The sequence below is a fragment of the Agelaius tricolor genome, unplaced genomic scaffold (assembly GCF_023055355.1).
Source record: "Agelaius tricolor isolate 1412-34295 unplaced genomic scaffold, bAgeTri1.0.p SCAF_1, whole genome shotgun sequence".
NCBI lineage: Eukaryota > Metazoa > Chordata > Aves > Passeriformes > Icteridae > Agelaius > Agelaius tricolor.
In genome coordinates this window covers 17,548,079-17,561,860 of record NW_027269261.1, presented here as the reverse complement: position 1 = coordinate 17,561,860, position 13,782 = coordinate 17,548,079, and the positions used below count along the sequence as shown (strand labels likewise).

Below are 13,782 nucleotides of genomic sequence, written 5' to 3'. Positions count from 1 at the left end.
TTTCCCTGAGATGTTTTATGTTGTAATTTGAGTTCATGGCTTTGCTTTCTCTTTGGATCAGTAAAGAAATCAAACAAAAAAAAAAAGGTATCTTGCTGCCTCAGATCTAGTACAGGACTTTAATGTCATTAATAGAATCAGCCTGTGACCAGTGGGATGTGGCTTTGTCTCCTGCACTAGCATGTGAGCATAGGCATATTTCTTGACTTACTGGGAAAAAGGAAAGTGTATGTGAATTACACTGCAGAAGTTTTTCAAGTCAGACAAAAATTTATGGGCTTACTGTATTATTCAAGGTACATAATTTTATTACAGTGCTGAACAACTCATGGGACAACTGATTTATTGTTAGTGTCATATTTTGCATAATGAATTTTTTGCACAGATGATTTTACTGTATGTGTTTTAAAAGGTAGAAGACAATTCTTTGGGAAATTTTAGTCTAAGGTTATTTTTAAGGAAAGCAGAACTTTATACAGAGGCAAAAGTAATCTATTTGTGTCATGTATACAAGCCATTACTTAATAAATTATTGAAAGGGTCTCATCCTCGGATCTGATACTCTTCTGTTAGTATTTTGTTTGGTGTAGAGGCTAGAAAGCAAAAATAGAGATATTCCTTAAAGAGCAATACCATTCCTCTCTGTAGTAGCATTTTTATTATATAATAGATATTATTTATATGTAGTTGTGTATAGATAATGACTGATAGACATCAAATCACTCTGCAGCAATGAACTGATTTTGACTGAACATGAGGGATTAGTTTCACCTCATTGTAACACCCAGTGCCAATGACTGATCTAAGGCCAGACCAGTGCTTGAGGTTGGAGGCTCAAGTTCTTGCCGAGGTTGAAAACCAGGCAACTACCTTAGATATTGAAAATCAAGTGTTAAACACTTCAAGTCTAAGAGAAGGAACTGCCACTAGACTAGTTTGGCAAGAAAACAGGGCACTGAATCATCAGAGTAGAAAAGCAAAGTGTTCCCATTTCAGCATGCTATTGTGGATCCTCATCTGCACTGGTTTTGATTGCAACCTCACAGGTTCCTATGCTAATTAATTTTCCATGTTAGCAATAAACTCCCTCTTGCTGCCTACTGGGGATTCCAGCCTATGGAGGAAAATGGCAAAACACAGATTTTAATATTCACTTCACAAAACACAAAATGAAATATTTAAGCTGTCCACTCAAGCAGTTCCCTTTGTGGTACAATTCTAAAATTGTTTAATTTCTTAGTTTAGCTTAAAAAAAATTAACAAAAGCTGAGGCTTAGATATTTTTGGATTTAATCTTTAAATTAGGAACTTGAAGCAGTCCATTTGTACTTCTCTCTGCTGTTTCATTATCAATTTCACTGCTTCCATAGTGTGTGAAATATTCCTTCACAATGCTGAAACTCACAGTCTTTTCTCAAAGACCCTAATAAAGATAAATTGCTCAGTTAGCAGTTGTTTTCTTTCCAAGACTTCTTAATTTTGCCCTTTGTCGAGGGTTCCCCCTCCATTAGTTATCTTTTTCCTATGAGTGCTGTGATCCAAAATGAAGCAAATGAGAGCTAAATGATCTGGCTAAACAACTTGGTTTATAGCCTGCCTAAAGGTATCTTTCCATAAGCTGCCTTACCTGGGGTCTGCAGTAGGGCTGCAGTTTGCTGTAGGGTGTCTGAATCATTCAGGCTGGAATCCCTTTGTCTGTTACTGCTATGAACACAAGTGGTACAGCAGCACAGCTAGAAGGGCTTTTCAGCCTTAATTTATGCACAGGGGAATTCTAGAGTCGAAAGTGGTTGATACAAGGTGCTTGCATATTTGATGATGTCCTGAAAAGTCAGCCTTACCAGACCCCCTTTGAGCTTAGGGTATGTAAGTGGGACTGCATTTCTACTAAATGGGAAAATAAAACACAGTTGACACATGACTGAGTTTAAATCTTCATTTGTACAATATTTTTAGAGTGGAAGCAGAAGTTCTGAGTGAATATGAAGTTGGCAGTATGCCTGTGTGGTATCTATGACAGTGAATTTTGTAACTCATTAAATGTTCTGTGGAAAAGTACTTGTTTTCTGCTGCTTTTAAGTCTCCCCCTCAGTAATTTAAATTTCTTAAATTATGAGAAGTAGTAAAAAATAACTGCTTGTCCACCTTCTCAGTACTACTCATGAATTACAGACAAATGTCAAATTCCCCTTTTTTCCCTGGCTGAAAAGTGATGTTCTGTTTACGCTTAGCTCATGCAAACCTCTGCCATTCAAAGTGCTGTATAAGCAGTTGGGGTAATTAAAAGAAGCAAATTACCCAGACACCTGGGCACAAAGACTTAGAAGCACTGAGAATTTGTAGCTATAGCTGACATGACTGGAAGGCATCTTCGGACTGAAAATCAGGGCCTTAGTGTGGAGATATGGAGAGATCTGTAAGGATCTCAAGAAGAAATTAATCTCTGAGCTAGAAGACAGCATTAAGTCATTTGAGAGCCACTCTGAAAATCTCTGCTCCATTTAAATGCTGCAAAATATTTACTGTCTGTGCTGTATATAAGCAACCAGGCTTTGAAGTGACCACCCAAAAAACCCCACTGTACAATAACTTGAAAGACACTTAGTTTTGCCCTCTAAGTATCAAGGGCAATGTTATTCTCATTTCATCCTGGAACAAGTTTTTGGGAATTTAAGGGTTTGAATCCAAAACTTGGGTGCTACCAATGGACTGTCTATTCCTGTATCTCAGGAACTGAGATTCAGATGAAAGGGAATGTTTTTAGGAGCAAAGCTATTCATGCACAAATCTCAAATTATCTTCAATAGCATGCTCAGCCAAATCTTAAAAGGAATACAAGTACACATTAATTGAGAATTAACATAATTCAGTTCCTTGAGTATGATGATTATTAAAACATAAACTCAATGAACATACACTTGAGAGGAAACTGCTAAATATTTTTAAAAGCCTAATTTTCAGACACCCTTTATTTTTTCATTAAGAGAGAAAAAAGGAGATGGCACTTGACTTTCTGAAACTTTCTATTTGCTTCTGATCAAAAAGTTGCTGAGTCTCCTTAACTGCTGATAGGACAAGTCACGAATAGATTAGATTTATACAGAAAGCAGAGACATGGGATGACATTTTGAGAAGTGCCTGAAAGCCACATTTGTGATGCTGTTCAGACAACTAAAGGAATGAGAAAATATGCAAAGAGATTTTCGGGTATATGTGCTGGCCATTAATGCAGTTTTCACAGTTGAATTTTGAGAAATTTACATTCTTAGGCATTGAAATGCTTGTAGAAATCTTACTGTTGTGGTATCACAAAGAAGGTTTTCAAAAATACTTCTTTTGTGGAAGACCCAGGTGTCTTGTCACTTCCACCACCATTTGGAAAATGGGATTTAACCTTTGCTTTGCCACACCAAATAGTTTAATACCAGAATACTTTTGTCAGTGTTGATGTTGATGCCCAGTAGTAACCTGATCTCTCACACCACCTCACAATTGACCACACTGGTCTACAGGAGGCTTTGCATGCCAGAAAGCATTGTTCCCTAGGCTTGCTGGTGTGGAAAATAGGAAATGGCACAGCACTGTAGGGACTGGTTTCTGTCCAGATACATCTCGCAGAATGAAGAGGGCAGTTTGCTATTGATTCTCAGCTTTTCATTCAATTTGTGTTTCACTTCATGTCTGTTCTTCAGCTGATTTTCTGTGTTCCTTGTGTTTTGTAGAATGCCAAAGCCAGCTATGACTTCAGCAGCAATGATCCCTACCCCTATCCCCGCTATACAGATGACTGGTTTAACAGGTAAATGGATTGTGGGCAGCCTGCTCTTCACTTTGGTTTGTGTAAGAAATTCTGCATTTTTGTGAAATGTCTGTTTTCTGCTAAATTCAATCATCACAGAACAGACACTGCAGTCTCACTGCTGCTTGAAAATTAGAGGTTATTAACAACATCATTTTTTTAGGTTTATAGTTTATAAATGAAGTTGCTGCTCCAGAAAAGTATATTTTTCGATTGTTTGGATAAGTGATGGCTACATAACTTTTTGTTGAAAACTTTTTAAAGATTTCAGGGCTCAGACTGAGTGCTTATCAAAAAACATTTCAGGCCTATTTGATGTGGTTTTCATCTCTGACTTAGGATGACTGGATGGTCTCCTAGTTTTGGATGGGGGTTTTTGTTTTTATTTCTAAAGAAATCAATTGTAGTTCTGTCAGAGTGACACAACAAAGAAGCAGCTGTGCTTCTACCTCAGATATGGGCTTCCTGGAATGGATTAAACAAAGTTAGGAGCTGTGATGTCCTTCTTTGTAGTCCTGCAATTTTTCGGCCAAAGCAAGATCTCAATGAGACTTCTGCTTCATTTTGTGAAAGGACCTCTGACACTTATAAAGTAGTATGAATCCAGTTAGTGAATGGAAAGTCACAGAAAGACTAGGGCTCTAATTTGTGAAGGTCTGCTGACTTTCTTGCTTTATTTATGCAAAGGATCTTTTTAGGAGAAAGATACCACTTAGCTCTGGAGAGGAAGAAAATTAAAATTAGCTTTAGTGTGTAATGGTAGCTTTTGTTGTTTTCAGTGTGGAACTTCATAAATTTGGGTATGTTCTGCCAAGTCCCATTAACACTGATTCTGCTGCTATCAAGTATTTTATAGTGGGGCCCATTTTGCAAAGTAAACTCTCTCTGGAGGGAGAGTTACATGCCAAAGTCTCTTTGACTAGACCTCAAACATTCCAGATGTGGCAGGGGTTATTGTCTCTGGTCCCAGGTGCCCCTGGCTAACTTCAAGCACTTCAGTGAAGCATTGAGGGTGAGCAGCACTATTGTTTGTGACCCAATCTGTGATAATTGAGAACAACATGATTCAGGTTGTCATAGAACTGCATCAGTTTCCTCTGTTTCTTGGGGGAATGGAGAGTTCAGGTCAGCAATAGGAGGAGGAAAACCACAGAGAAATTACTTTGCAGATATCCTTTACTGTTCTTTCTTTTCAGAAAAAAAATAAAATTGATACTTAGGAAGTATAACATTTTTTGTCAATGAACGTTAGTCATACTGGGATGCTTCATCCCTGGAAGTGTTCAGGACCAGGCTGGATGGGGCCCTGAGCAGCCTTATCTCATAGGTGGCATCCCTGCCTATAGCAGGGAGATTGGAGCTAAGTGATCTTTAAGGTCCCTTCCAACCCAAACCACTCTATGATACGATGAACCTTCAGATTTCTTTTGCAAGACGGAATTTTCTGTCTTGCAAGGTAAATCAGGGGAGGAACACATTCAGTGGAGCATCCCTTTCCTGCCTTCATAGTATCAGGAAGGATTTAAGATGCAAGATTCTTATTTTTCTGCAGGTTAAAATGCAAACGAGCATTCCATATCCAGCTGTCCAGGAGTAGCTGTGACTACTGTGTATTTCTTTGCTATTCTGTTAATTGAGCTGACATACTCCTCTATAAGCTCTTGCCATGGCTTCTGACTCCTGAATTAGTGTCACTGGTAGGTAATAGCTGTCTGCCTCTGACAGTCTGTCCCTACGTATAGCTACACAGGTGCATCTGGATAGGCCATGATTACATAGAATATCTATTGAGAGAAACCTGAAATAAAGGCTCCATTTTGCACAGCCAGTAATGCCTCTCCCATCGAATTTTATGCATGCAGAAGGATCAGACTCAAAATAGGATAAAGAACATATTCCATAAAAAATACATTTCTATGTGAGCAATTCAAGTGTTTTGTGGAACAAGAAGCAGAGGAGTGATCACTAAGGGGCTTTTGTGAGCTGCCAGCTGCATGTGGAATGTGTTAATTAGACTTTAAGAATAAATAGGAGAGGTTTTTTCATGGAGTATTCCATTATTCACAGCTGCTCTGTTTGTAAGCACAAATTCCCCTTCCATTTGGGGCTTTGCAAGACTGCTGGAATCACTTTGGCCTGTCCATCTAACAGCCACTGGCCTATGAAACCATGCAGGGTGGTTTTTGGAAGGGAAGGGTGGTGCCTCAGGCAGGAAATTGCTATCAGGCAGTTCAGCTGCTGCTGTGGGCAGAGGCCCATAGATGGCTTAGCAGCCAAGGGGTTTATTCTCATGTTTGCTGTATTCACTGTTTGACTGTGTTCAGATCCACAGTTTGGGGACCCAGCAGGAGAGTGTACGCTTGGTTCAACGTGGAACAGAGTTGTGCTTGAGCCTGAGGAGCAGTGGGAGCAGTGAAGGAACTTGAATCAAGCCCTGTTCCCAAAACAAGAGGCAGCCCCACAGAACTCAGTGTTTTCTAAGAACCACTTTGGGAACTGACTGATTTTGAACACCCTCTCCTCCTGAACCACATTCAGTACCTTGGCATGTACCACATTCTGCAGTGAAGAGGTAGCCATAGGAATTAGTGGCCTCATACTACCGTCTGATTTCATGTTGTGAACATGCAGAAGGCACAACTTGGGCTTTCCATCTCAGGACAATGAGATTACAAATTTCTGCCCTGATCTAAATTACCAGTAATTATCTCTGCTCCTATGGCCTTTGTATTCTCTCTATTCTCTCACTCAGCTAATGAGTTAGCAGGGAAAAAATTTTTTGCTACTTTGGAAACCTATATTCTTCAGATGTCAGAATCTTTTGCTAACTGTGGATCCAAACCAAAGTAGGAGAATGCTTCCCCTTCTGTAAATAATGCTTAGAGACTGACAATGTCATGTGAGTAAAAAGGGGATTGCATTTGCCCCACAAAGTGTCCATCTGAGCTCTGCATGTTTAATTGCTGCCCAATGCAAGCAGCTAAACTGGTCAAGAAAGGCAGATGGTCCCATCTATTGAGACTGCAGCTCTGCATAACCCTCCCCTGCAAACAGCTGAAGATAGGATGGATGGGTCCTGTCCTTTGCTGTCTGCAGAAACATTTCAAAGCAGATGAAAAGGTACCTCAATAAAAATCTGTGCCACCTCTGATGCTTTCAAAACGACATCAGTAAGGAGGCACGCACAGGACCATTGGCAGTGGATTTTAAAACAGAATTCTTTTCAAAGACAACGGAGAGTGAAATTTTTGTAGCTAGTATAGAGGTATTTTTTAAAATACAGTATGCAAAACTGTTTTTCAACTAAATCCACTTCTCCTCCTTACTTTTTCTATGCATGTTCACATAAAATGTGTTCACTTACATAAAGTTTATGCAAGACTTGCTCTACTTGCTAATATATGCTTTACCTTTGAAGTAGCTTGTTCACAGATGAAAATATTTTTGTGTTTTATCCCCCTATGTTAAATATTGAAATAGGGAAGAGGTGAACACTGTAGAGAAATGCTGTGATTTGTTCTTCTGACATGAGTCAATTCATAGAAACCACAAAGGTTTAGCAATGATACATGAACAGCAAATAGGGCTGACTTGGAAAAGTCTGCTATTTGCCATTAATAATTCAACCAAATGCATTTCCATGAACTCGTAAGTGATTTTTTTTTCTCTCTAGTCAGCAGCACAATATTGAAACTCTGAGCTGCTGGAATAGGCCTGTTTACAGTCTCCATTGTGTGGGCCACTGCTCTGGAGAGGCCAGGACAGGGAGAAGACCTTCTGGTAGAACTTTTTTGTCAGGAAGGTCCTAATACAGTTTTTCTTACTGTAATCTGGCAGCATCAGTGATGTTTTGCACCCCAGCATTAGTCAAACCAATTTTGAACAAAGCCATTTATTCTTCTCTGTGCCTTGTAGTTGGCCCATAGGTGACTAGATAATGAATGCCTAGCATTGCTAGCACCTACCAATGAATGTTGTGTTTCTGTCACACTTCCTTGAGCAAGATCGTGAGAGAAAATCTTGTTGTTTGATTGTTGATAGAAATTTCTGTAGCAGCTGAATAAGAAATCTGTATTTCTGTCTTCTCTGCCCTTTTGTAAAAGGAAGTGGATGAGATCTTCTGTCATCTCTCTTTATGGAGCTGCCTCTAAAAATATATTCTCCTAAGTAGAGCAGGAAAAAGTATGTCTTGCTTCTTATCTTTTTATTGTTACACTTAGCTTTGCCAGACACCCATAAGGGAAAGAGAGGGAAAAAAGGTGATTAAAACAGTTTTGCTGCCTTCCAGGATGGTCCATCTGATACTCAGTATAACCTTTATAATACAGCGTTTTGAATTGCACGAATCCTTAGCATGCTGTAGAATCAGTGCCAGTTTCAATGCTCAGAGTGGATTGATGTGAGCAGTAGGATGGAGTCATATATTGATTTAACATCTTAGACTAAAAAAAACCCTGACAGCAGCACAGGTTTCAGTAATTTCCCTGCTGCTATGCTATTTCTTAAAAACTAGGTTATATTGTCTGCATTTCTCTTCTCTTGAGTTTAATTTCTAGGATGAATTAGGAGAAAGGAAAATGCAATTTCCCTTCCTGCAGGAGCCACTGCCGGTGGTGCCAGTAACTGCCACTACAGCGAAAGAGTCTCTGTTAAGAGCTGTAAAGCACTTCATAGACACCAGGTATTATTGAAATACCATGTGTCAACCTGGACCTCTGTATCAGAGCAGACTTTTCGCACTTGAGCAGAAAGCAATTGCTCTGTGAGCTGGAGCACCCTGTCAGCTCTTTTGAGAATCAGGCACTGGCTGAGAGGGATGCATGTGCCTTAGGTCCCACGGCTTTGCGCCTGGCCAGCCATGTGCAGCTCTGCTGCTGAGGAGTGCAGCGACCATTGTGGCTCCCTTCTCCTACTCCAGCTTGGTATTGCACCCACCTCTTTCTGTAGCATTTCTGTTGTGGACAGGGATATGCTCTTTGTACGTGTTCAGACAGCAAAAAGGCAGCCAGACTGTTCCATAAGGTTCACAGTAATGGGTGTCATGGTGTCAAGACACAAAAATAAAGGAACTAATATTGATTTTATATTTATGGTGTTCTGTCAGGGGCTGTTTCTGCTAAGATTTGTTAACGAGGCAGAACCTGTCTCACAAGCTAAAATGAAATGGCCTGAATAACTTTACAGTTAAATGCAGTGTAGGGATACATGTTAACCTCAGAGCAAGCCTCACTCATCCTGCAGAGGGGAAACTGGATATTGCCTGCTTCAGCAAGGAATGAACACGTGCCAGTATTCAGCACTCAACAGTTTTGCATTGAATGGTTTTCCTCTGCAGCACTGGGAGCTGACTGAGGCAAAACAAGCTCACCGTGATCCAGCTCAGCTCAGCATGTGCATTAGCTGGGGTTCATCTGGTTTCTCTGCCTTCCTTTTCACAGCCACGGGACAAGGTGTGCAGGAGAGGTGTCTGCTGCTGCTAACAACAACATCTGCGGTGTGGGAGTTGCGTACAATTCCAAAGTGGCAGGTATGGTAGCAATCCAGGGTGTAAATAGCCCACTGTGCTTCAGGCAGAGCTCCTCCTGCAGAGACTGAGGGTGTTGCCCAGGACGGGCTGCAGATTGGTGCTGGACCATGTATTTATTACTTTTCACAGTAGCTGGAGAGAGGAATTTCTCCCTGGCTTTGCCTTTTCAATCAAGGGCCTTATAAATAAAGGCTTTTTAATAACAGTGCAAAAGAGCAGCTCTGCTCCTTCATATACAAGCTCCTGTTTGTATGCTGATTTTCAGTGCTTCTTCCCTGCATAGCTATTGAATCGTTTGTGCCAAATCTCATTTTGCAGGAGGTAAAGTATCAATTCCTGCTGCACTTAAAAACCATTTGAAAAGGCAAATCTTATGCTGCTCTTACTCTTTAGGCTCTCACAGGGCAGGACCTGCAGAGCTGTATATCTCTGTGGTTGTAGGTTTCCTCTGTTTTAACAGTGATGCAGAGTGATAAGAGCAGATGCAGAGAATGAAACAGGTGGTACCTAGCACTTAGCATCCACACCTTGGGTATTTTTACTTCTAACAAGCTCTTCTCTGTACATAGATACTGAATACAGTGCTTGGAGTGAGTTAGGCTCTCCACACCATGTGTCAGTTTAGTTGAATCTGAAGTAATCCAGTTTTCCCACTCTTAAGACAGTTCCATGATGAGAACTGAGGTACAGCAAGCAGAGATAGATGCTTATGAATTTCACTTTACTTTCCCTGATCCACACCAGAACATCACCCATTGCTTCTTGGAGATGGTTCACAGTGTGTGTACATGGACAGCGCTGCTCTGCTTGGCCAGCCCGTTTCACTGTAGTGCCAGGAGAATCTGAGGAAGGCCACATTTCACCTGTCACCTACATGACTGAAAGCTGAATCTCCACCAGAGAAGAGCACCAAGCAATGTTTGCTAAGCTCTTACCCAAGAAATATCAGTGAGAGTTAGTAACTGGCTGGGCAGGTCTAATAAATATCTCCTTTCTTCAGGAAGGGTAACATCTCCTTCAGGGATGGGACATTCCACAAAATTTACATTCTTTCAAGAGTTACTCTTCAAGGAATCTGAATTGAGACATGGGATTTTGTCTGGACCATGTCCATATTATTGATATAACTCTACAACTGCAAGCTGGTTGCTTAAAAATCAAGCAGTGTGACAATATTTCTGGTGACCAACAGCCAAAAAATAATCTTCTGTGTTTATCCACTTTGCATTAAAATCCCCTCAAGTTTTTGGAAGTGCCAGCCAGCCTTCCCTGCCTGAGGACAATATGCATTGGCAACACCACTGTGTGGTCCATGGCACTGGAAGTCCATGAAAGCTGAGGGTCTGCTGTTGTCATGGTTTGGAGTCATGTTTGCAGAATGAATGGAAAGTTGATTGCAGATCTGCATTTTATATGTATGGAAAGCAATTTCTCACCAATTGAGTTTGACTTCATGTTAGCTTGAGTTAGCCCATCAAGAACATCCGGCTTTGGTCTGATTTCTATTTGAAATTTATACCACCTTTTTTTTAGCCTTATATTTGAAACAGACTGGTTTTCTATTGAATATAGTAAAGCCACTGGCTTCTAAATCAGGATCCTTATTGCCATTCACACTGTTTGGCACTGATTTCTGCCCAATCTCTGTCCTAAACCATTGGGAAAAGCTGAACATCAACTCAGGGATACAAATAAAGCTTGGAATGAATCCCTGGTTACTCAGGTCTCATCCAGAGGCCGTGACAGGTTGGCTGTCACTGGAATTGTCCTGTGTGTGCGGCATGATGGATGTAAGGGCTTGCACTGCTGTCTGTTGCACTCTGGCTCACTTAGAGTCAACACTTTAAGGTTTTATGAAGTTGACATGTCCTAAGATTGTATCATTTAAACTCTTTTACTTCTACTGCAGTATGGTTAAAGGAAGTGGGTTTTAGTTTGCTTTTTTCCTCCACATGCTGGCTGTATTTTGCTATTGCATCTGCATGTTGACAGAACGTTGGCAGAATGACAGAATATTTTTCCAGGAAATTGCTGTGTAGCATGTTTCCCTCCTCTGATTAAATTCTGGAGATGCACCCAAATAAATAGAAAAATTACTTGAAAAACTAATGACATGTGAACACAAAACTGAATGTAACTTAGATGAGGGAGGGAACCTTACTCTTTTTTGCTAGCTTACAAAATCTTATTTTAAATGCCATTGATATTATTTAAGCACTGAATTTCTAAGACTGCTGAATTCTGTTATTTTTAAAGTGTTCTCAAAGAGTAGATGGAAAATATGGTGTAATTAGAAAGCTAACAATAAAGTTCTTTTTCTGTCTGGGCTGTGCTGCCTTGGTGGCTGGGTGTTTAATACTGGCATCCTGCTGGGTAAGCACACCCTGGTGACATGGGAATGTCAAGTGTAGAATTACTGAATGGGTAAAACTGCCAGTGACTTAAAATATCTGTAACTGGTGGCCTTCTGCAGGTGCTGAGATTACATTTTGTGCTGGGTAATGGATATTTCATGCTTATGTTGATTAAAACTACAGGTATTCGAATGCTCGACCAGCCGTTTATGACAGACATTATTGAGGCTTCCTCCATCAGTCATATGCCTCAAGTCATAGATATATATAGTGCCAGCTGGGGACCAACTGATAATGGGAAGACTGTGGATGGACCTAGAGAGTTAACGCTGCAAGCAATGGCAGATGGTGTGAATAAGGTAACAGTTTTAATAATCTGGGTTCTGGGGCAGAATGGTGTGTACATGCTTGAACTGAAAACAGTGACTTGGGAACACAATGCATTTGCAGAAATTATCAAACTTTCACCATATTTCAAGGTTCCTTTGATGTTCACTCTGCAATATTTTGGTATTGATTTTATTGTATAGTCTCAGCATACTGTGTTTATCTTTAGCCTGCTAACTGATGCTTTTCATAGGCCATTGCAGTCAAAATGGAAGAGCCTGAACCTGTAATATTCCCAGGTTGAAATATGTCAGCTGAGCTACTGACACTGCATTTTCTGTTTTGGCGTGTTACCAATTTAATTATTGTTTGGATTTGGAGTGTCTCTTGGGTTACTCATGTAAGGTCATTATTATAGCTGTGATTAAACTGCAACGGTTCGGATGTCCCTGGACTAATATCATCCAGGAGCCTCCTTGCTTATTCCCACATTCCCAGCTCCTTCTAGGAGCAGTCTGTGGTCTTTGTAAAAGACACTCAATATCACCCTGTGATCTGTTTAACCTGTACACTATAAGATGGTTGGAGGAAATGTGTGTGCCACAACTCAAAAATAAAATAAATTAGCCCAGACAAACCAACCTAGCAAGGCTTTATCTCTACCTCTTTAATGTCATGCAGCCAAGACAACCATGGCTGCCCCCTGGTGCTGTAGGGAATGAGCCTCCTCCCCTTGTCTGGTTGTAGATTGGTTTCTGTATTGACAAGATCTGAAATTACCCAGAACATCTGCGATAGTTTTCTGTGGGAGCTCCACAATTACTTTTCCATCCAAATTATTTCTTCCTTTTGCTTGTGCCAGATTCTCCCACTCTTCATCACCAGCTCACTGTAAGCAGCACATTCTGTTTACCATGTTTTGTGACATGATAATTCAATCTACTGCTGTGACAAGTAGTGAAGCATCTACAGCTTTCTCAAATGCTGACCCTCAGATGTTTTGCCTGTAACAGAGGGATTATAGTTGTCTTCAAGCTTCCACCCATAAAATTTACTGCAATAACAATGGAAGACTTGTCAAAAATTCCTTCTGAGTCTGCTCAGTTTTTTAGTATAAACTGTACAAACCTCTGATGACTTGAGTCCCTCTGAAGTCACCTTACACAGGCTGTGTTTCTTCTTGTGATTTTCATTTATCTAGTGTTTCCATAAAGATCCCCTTAAACACTTTGGTTTTTGAGGAGAATCTTTCTTAGATGTGTAACAGTTCTAGCAGCACCTTGATGTGTTATTGTTGCTTGATCTCTCTTCCACTTATGTTGGTTGTAGCAGATATAAACTTTGAACACAGAAAAGTTTCCATGTAATTTCTGTGCTGTCCTTATCTAATGGAGAACTTGTGTAAAAGTAGCAAAAAAGTAGCAAAAAAAAAAATTTCTGTGCTGTCCTCATCCAATGGAGAACTTGTGTAAAAGTAGCAAAAAAGGTGGAAGATTGAAAACTGAACTAGAGTTATTTTACCCTTCAAGTGAAGCAGATTTTAAATCATAATCATGGGGATTTTTTGTAATTTGGTATAAAAAATACCTTTGAATTAACTTGCTGTCCTATTGCCCTATGCTTTAATTTGTGCAGTTACACTGGAATTAACCTTCTCTTTCAATGTTAAATATCAGAGTAGGGATTTTTCTTTTCTGTTTTATTGCTTGGTTGGAGTCCCATACGCAGAGTGTTGGGCATATTACCTTTTTAATACCTTGCCTTCAGGAGTGTTT

The 13,782-nt window shown here is 40.2% G+C and overlaps 1 protein-coding gene across 4 annotated transcripts in view; it reads left to right on the top strand.

Moving 5' to 3' along the window:
* Positions 1 to 13,782, top strand: part of PCSK2 (proprotein convertase subtilisin/kexin type 2) — a 111,959-nt gene that overhangs the window by 76,694 nt on the left and 21,483 nt on the right. For 3 of the 4 annotated variants that reach the window (XM_071425229.1, XM_071425221.1, XM_071425237.1), the window contains 3 exons: positions 3,723 to 3,799; positions 9,238 to 9,326; positions 11,864 to 12,039. The exons of the other annotated variant lie outside the window; for it this stretch is intronic. In XM_071425229.1, coding sequence (XP_071281330.1) covers positions 3,723 to 3,799; positions 9,238 to 9,326; positions 11,864 to 12,039 — 342 coding nt within the window. The remainder of the gene's footprint in view (positions 1 to 3,722; positions 3,800 to 9,237; positions 9,327 to 11,863; positions 12,040 to 13,782) is intronic. 4 annotated transcript variants of the gene reach the window in all.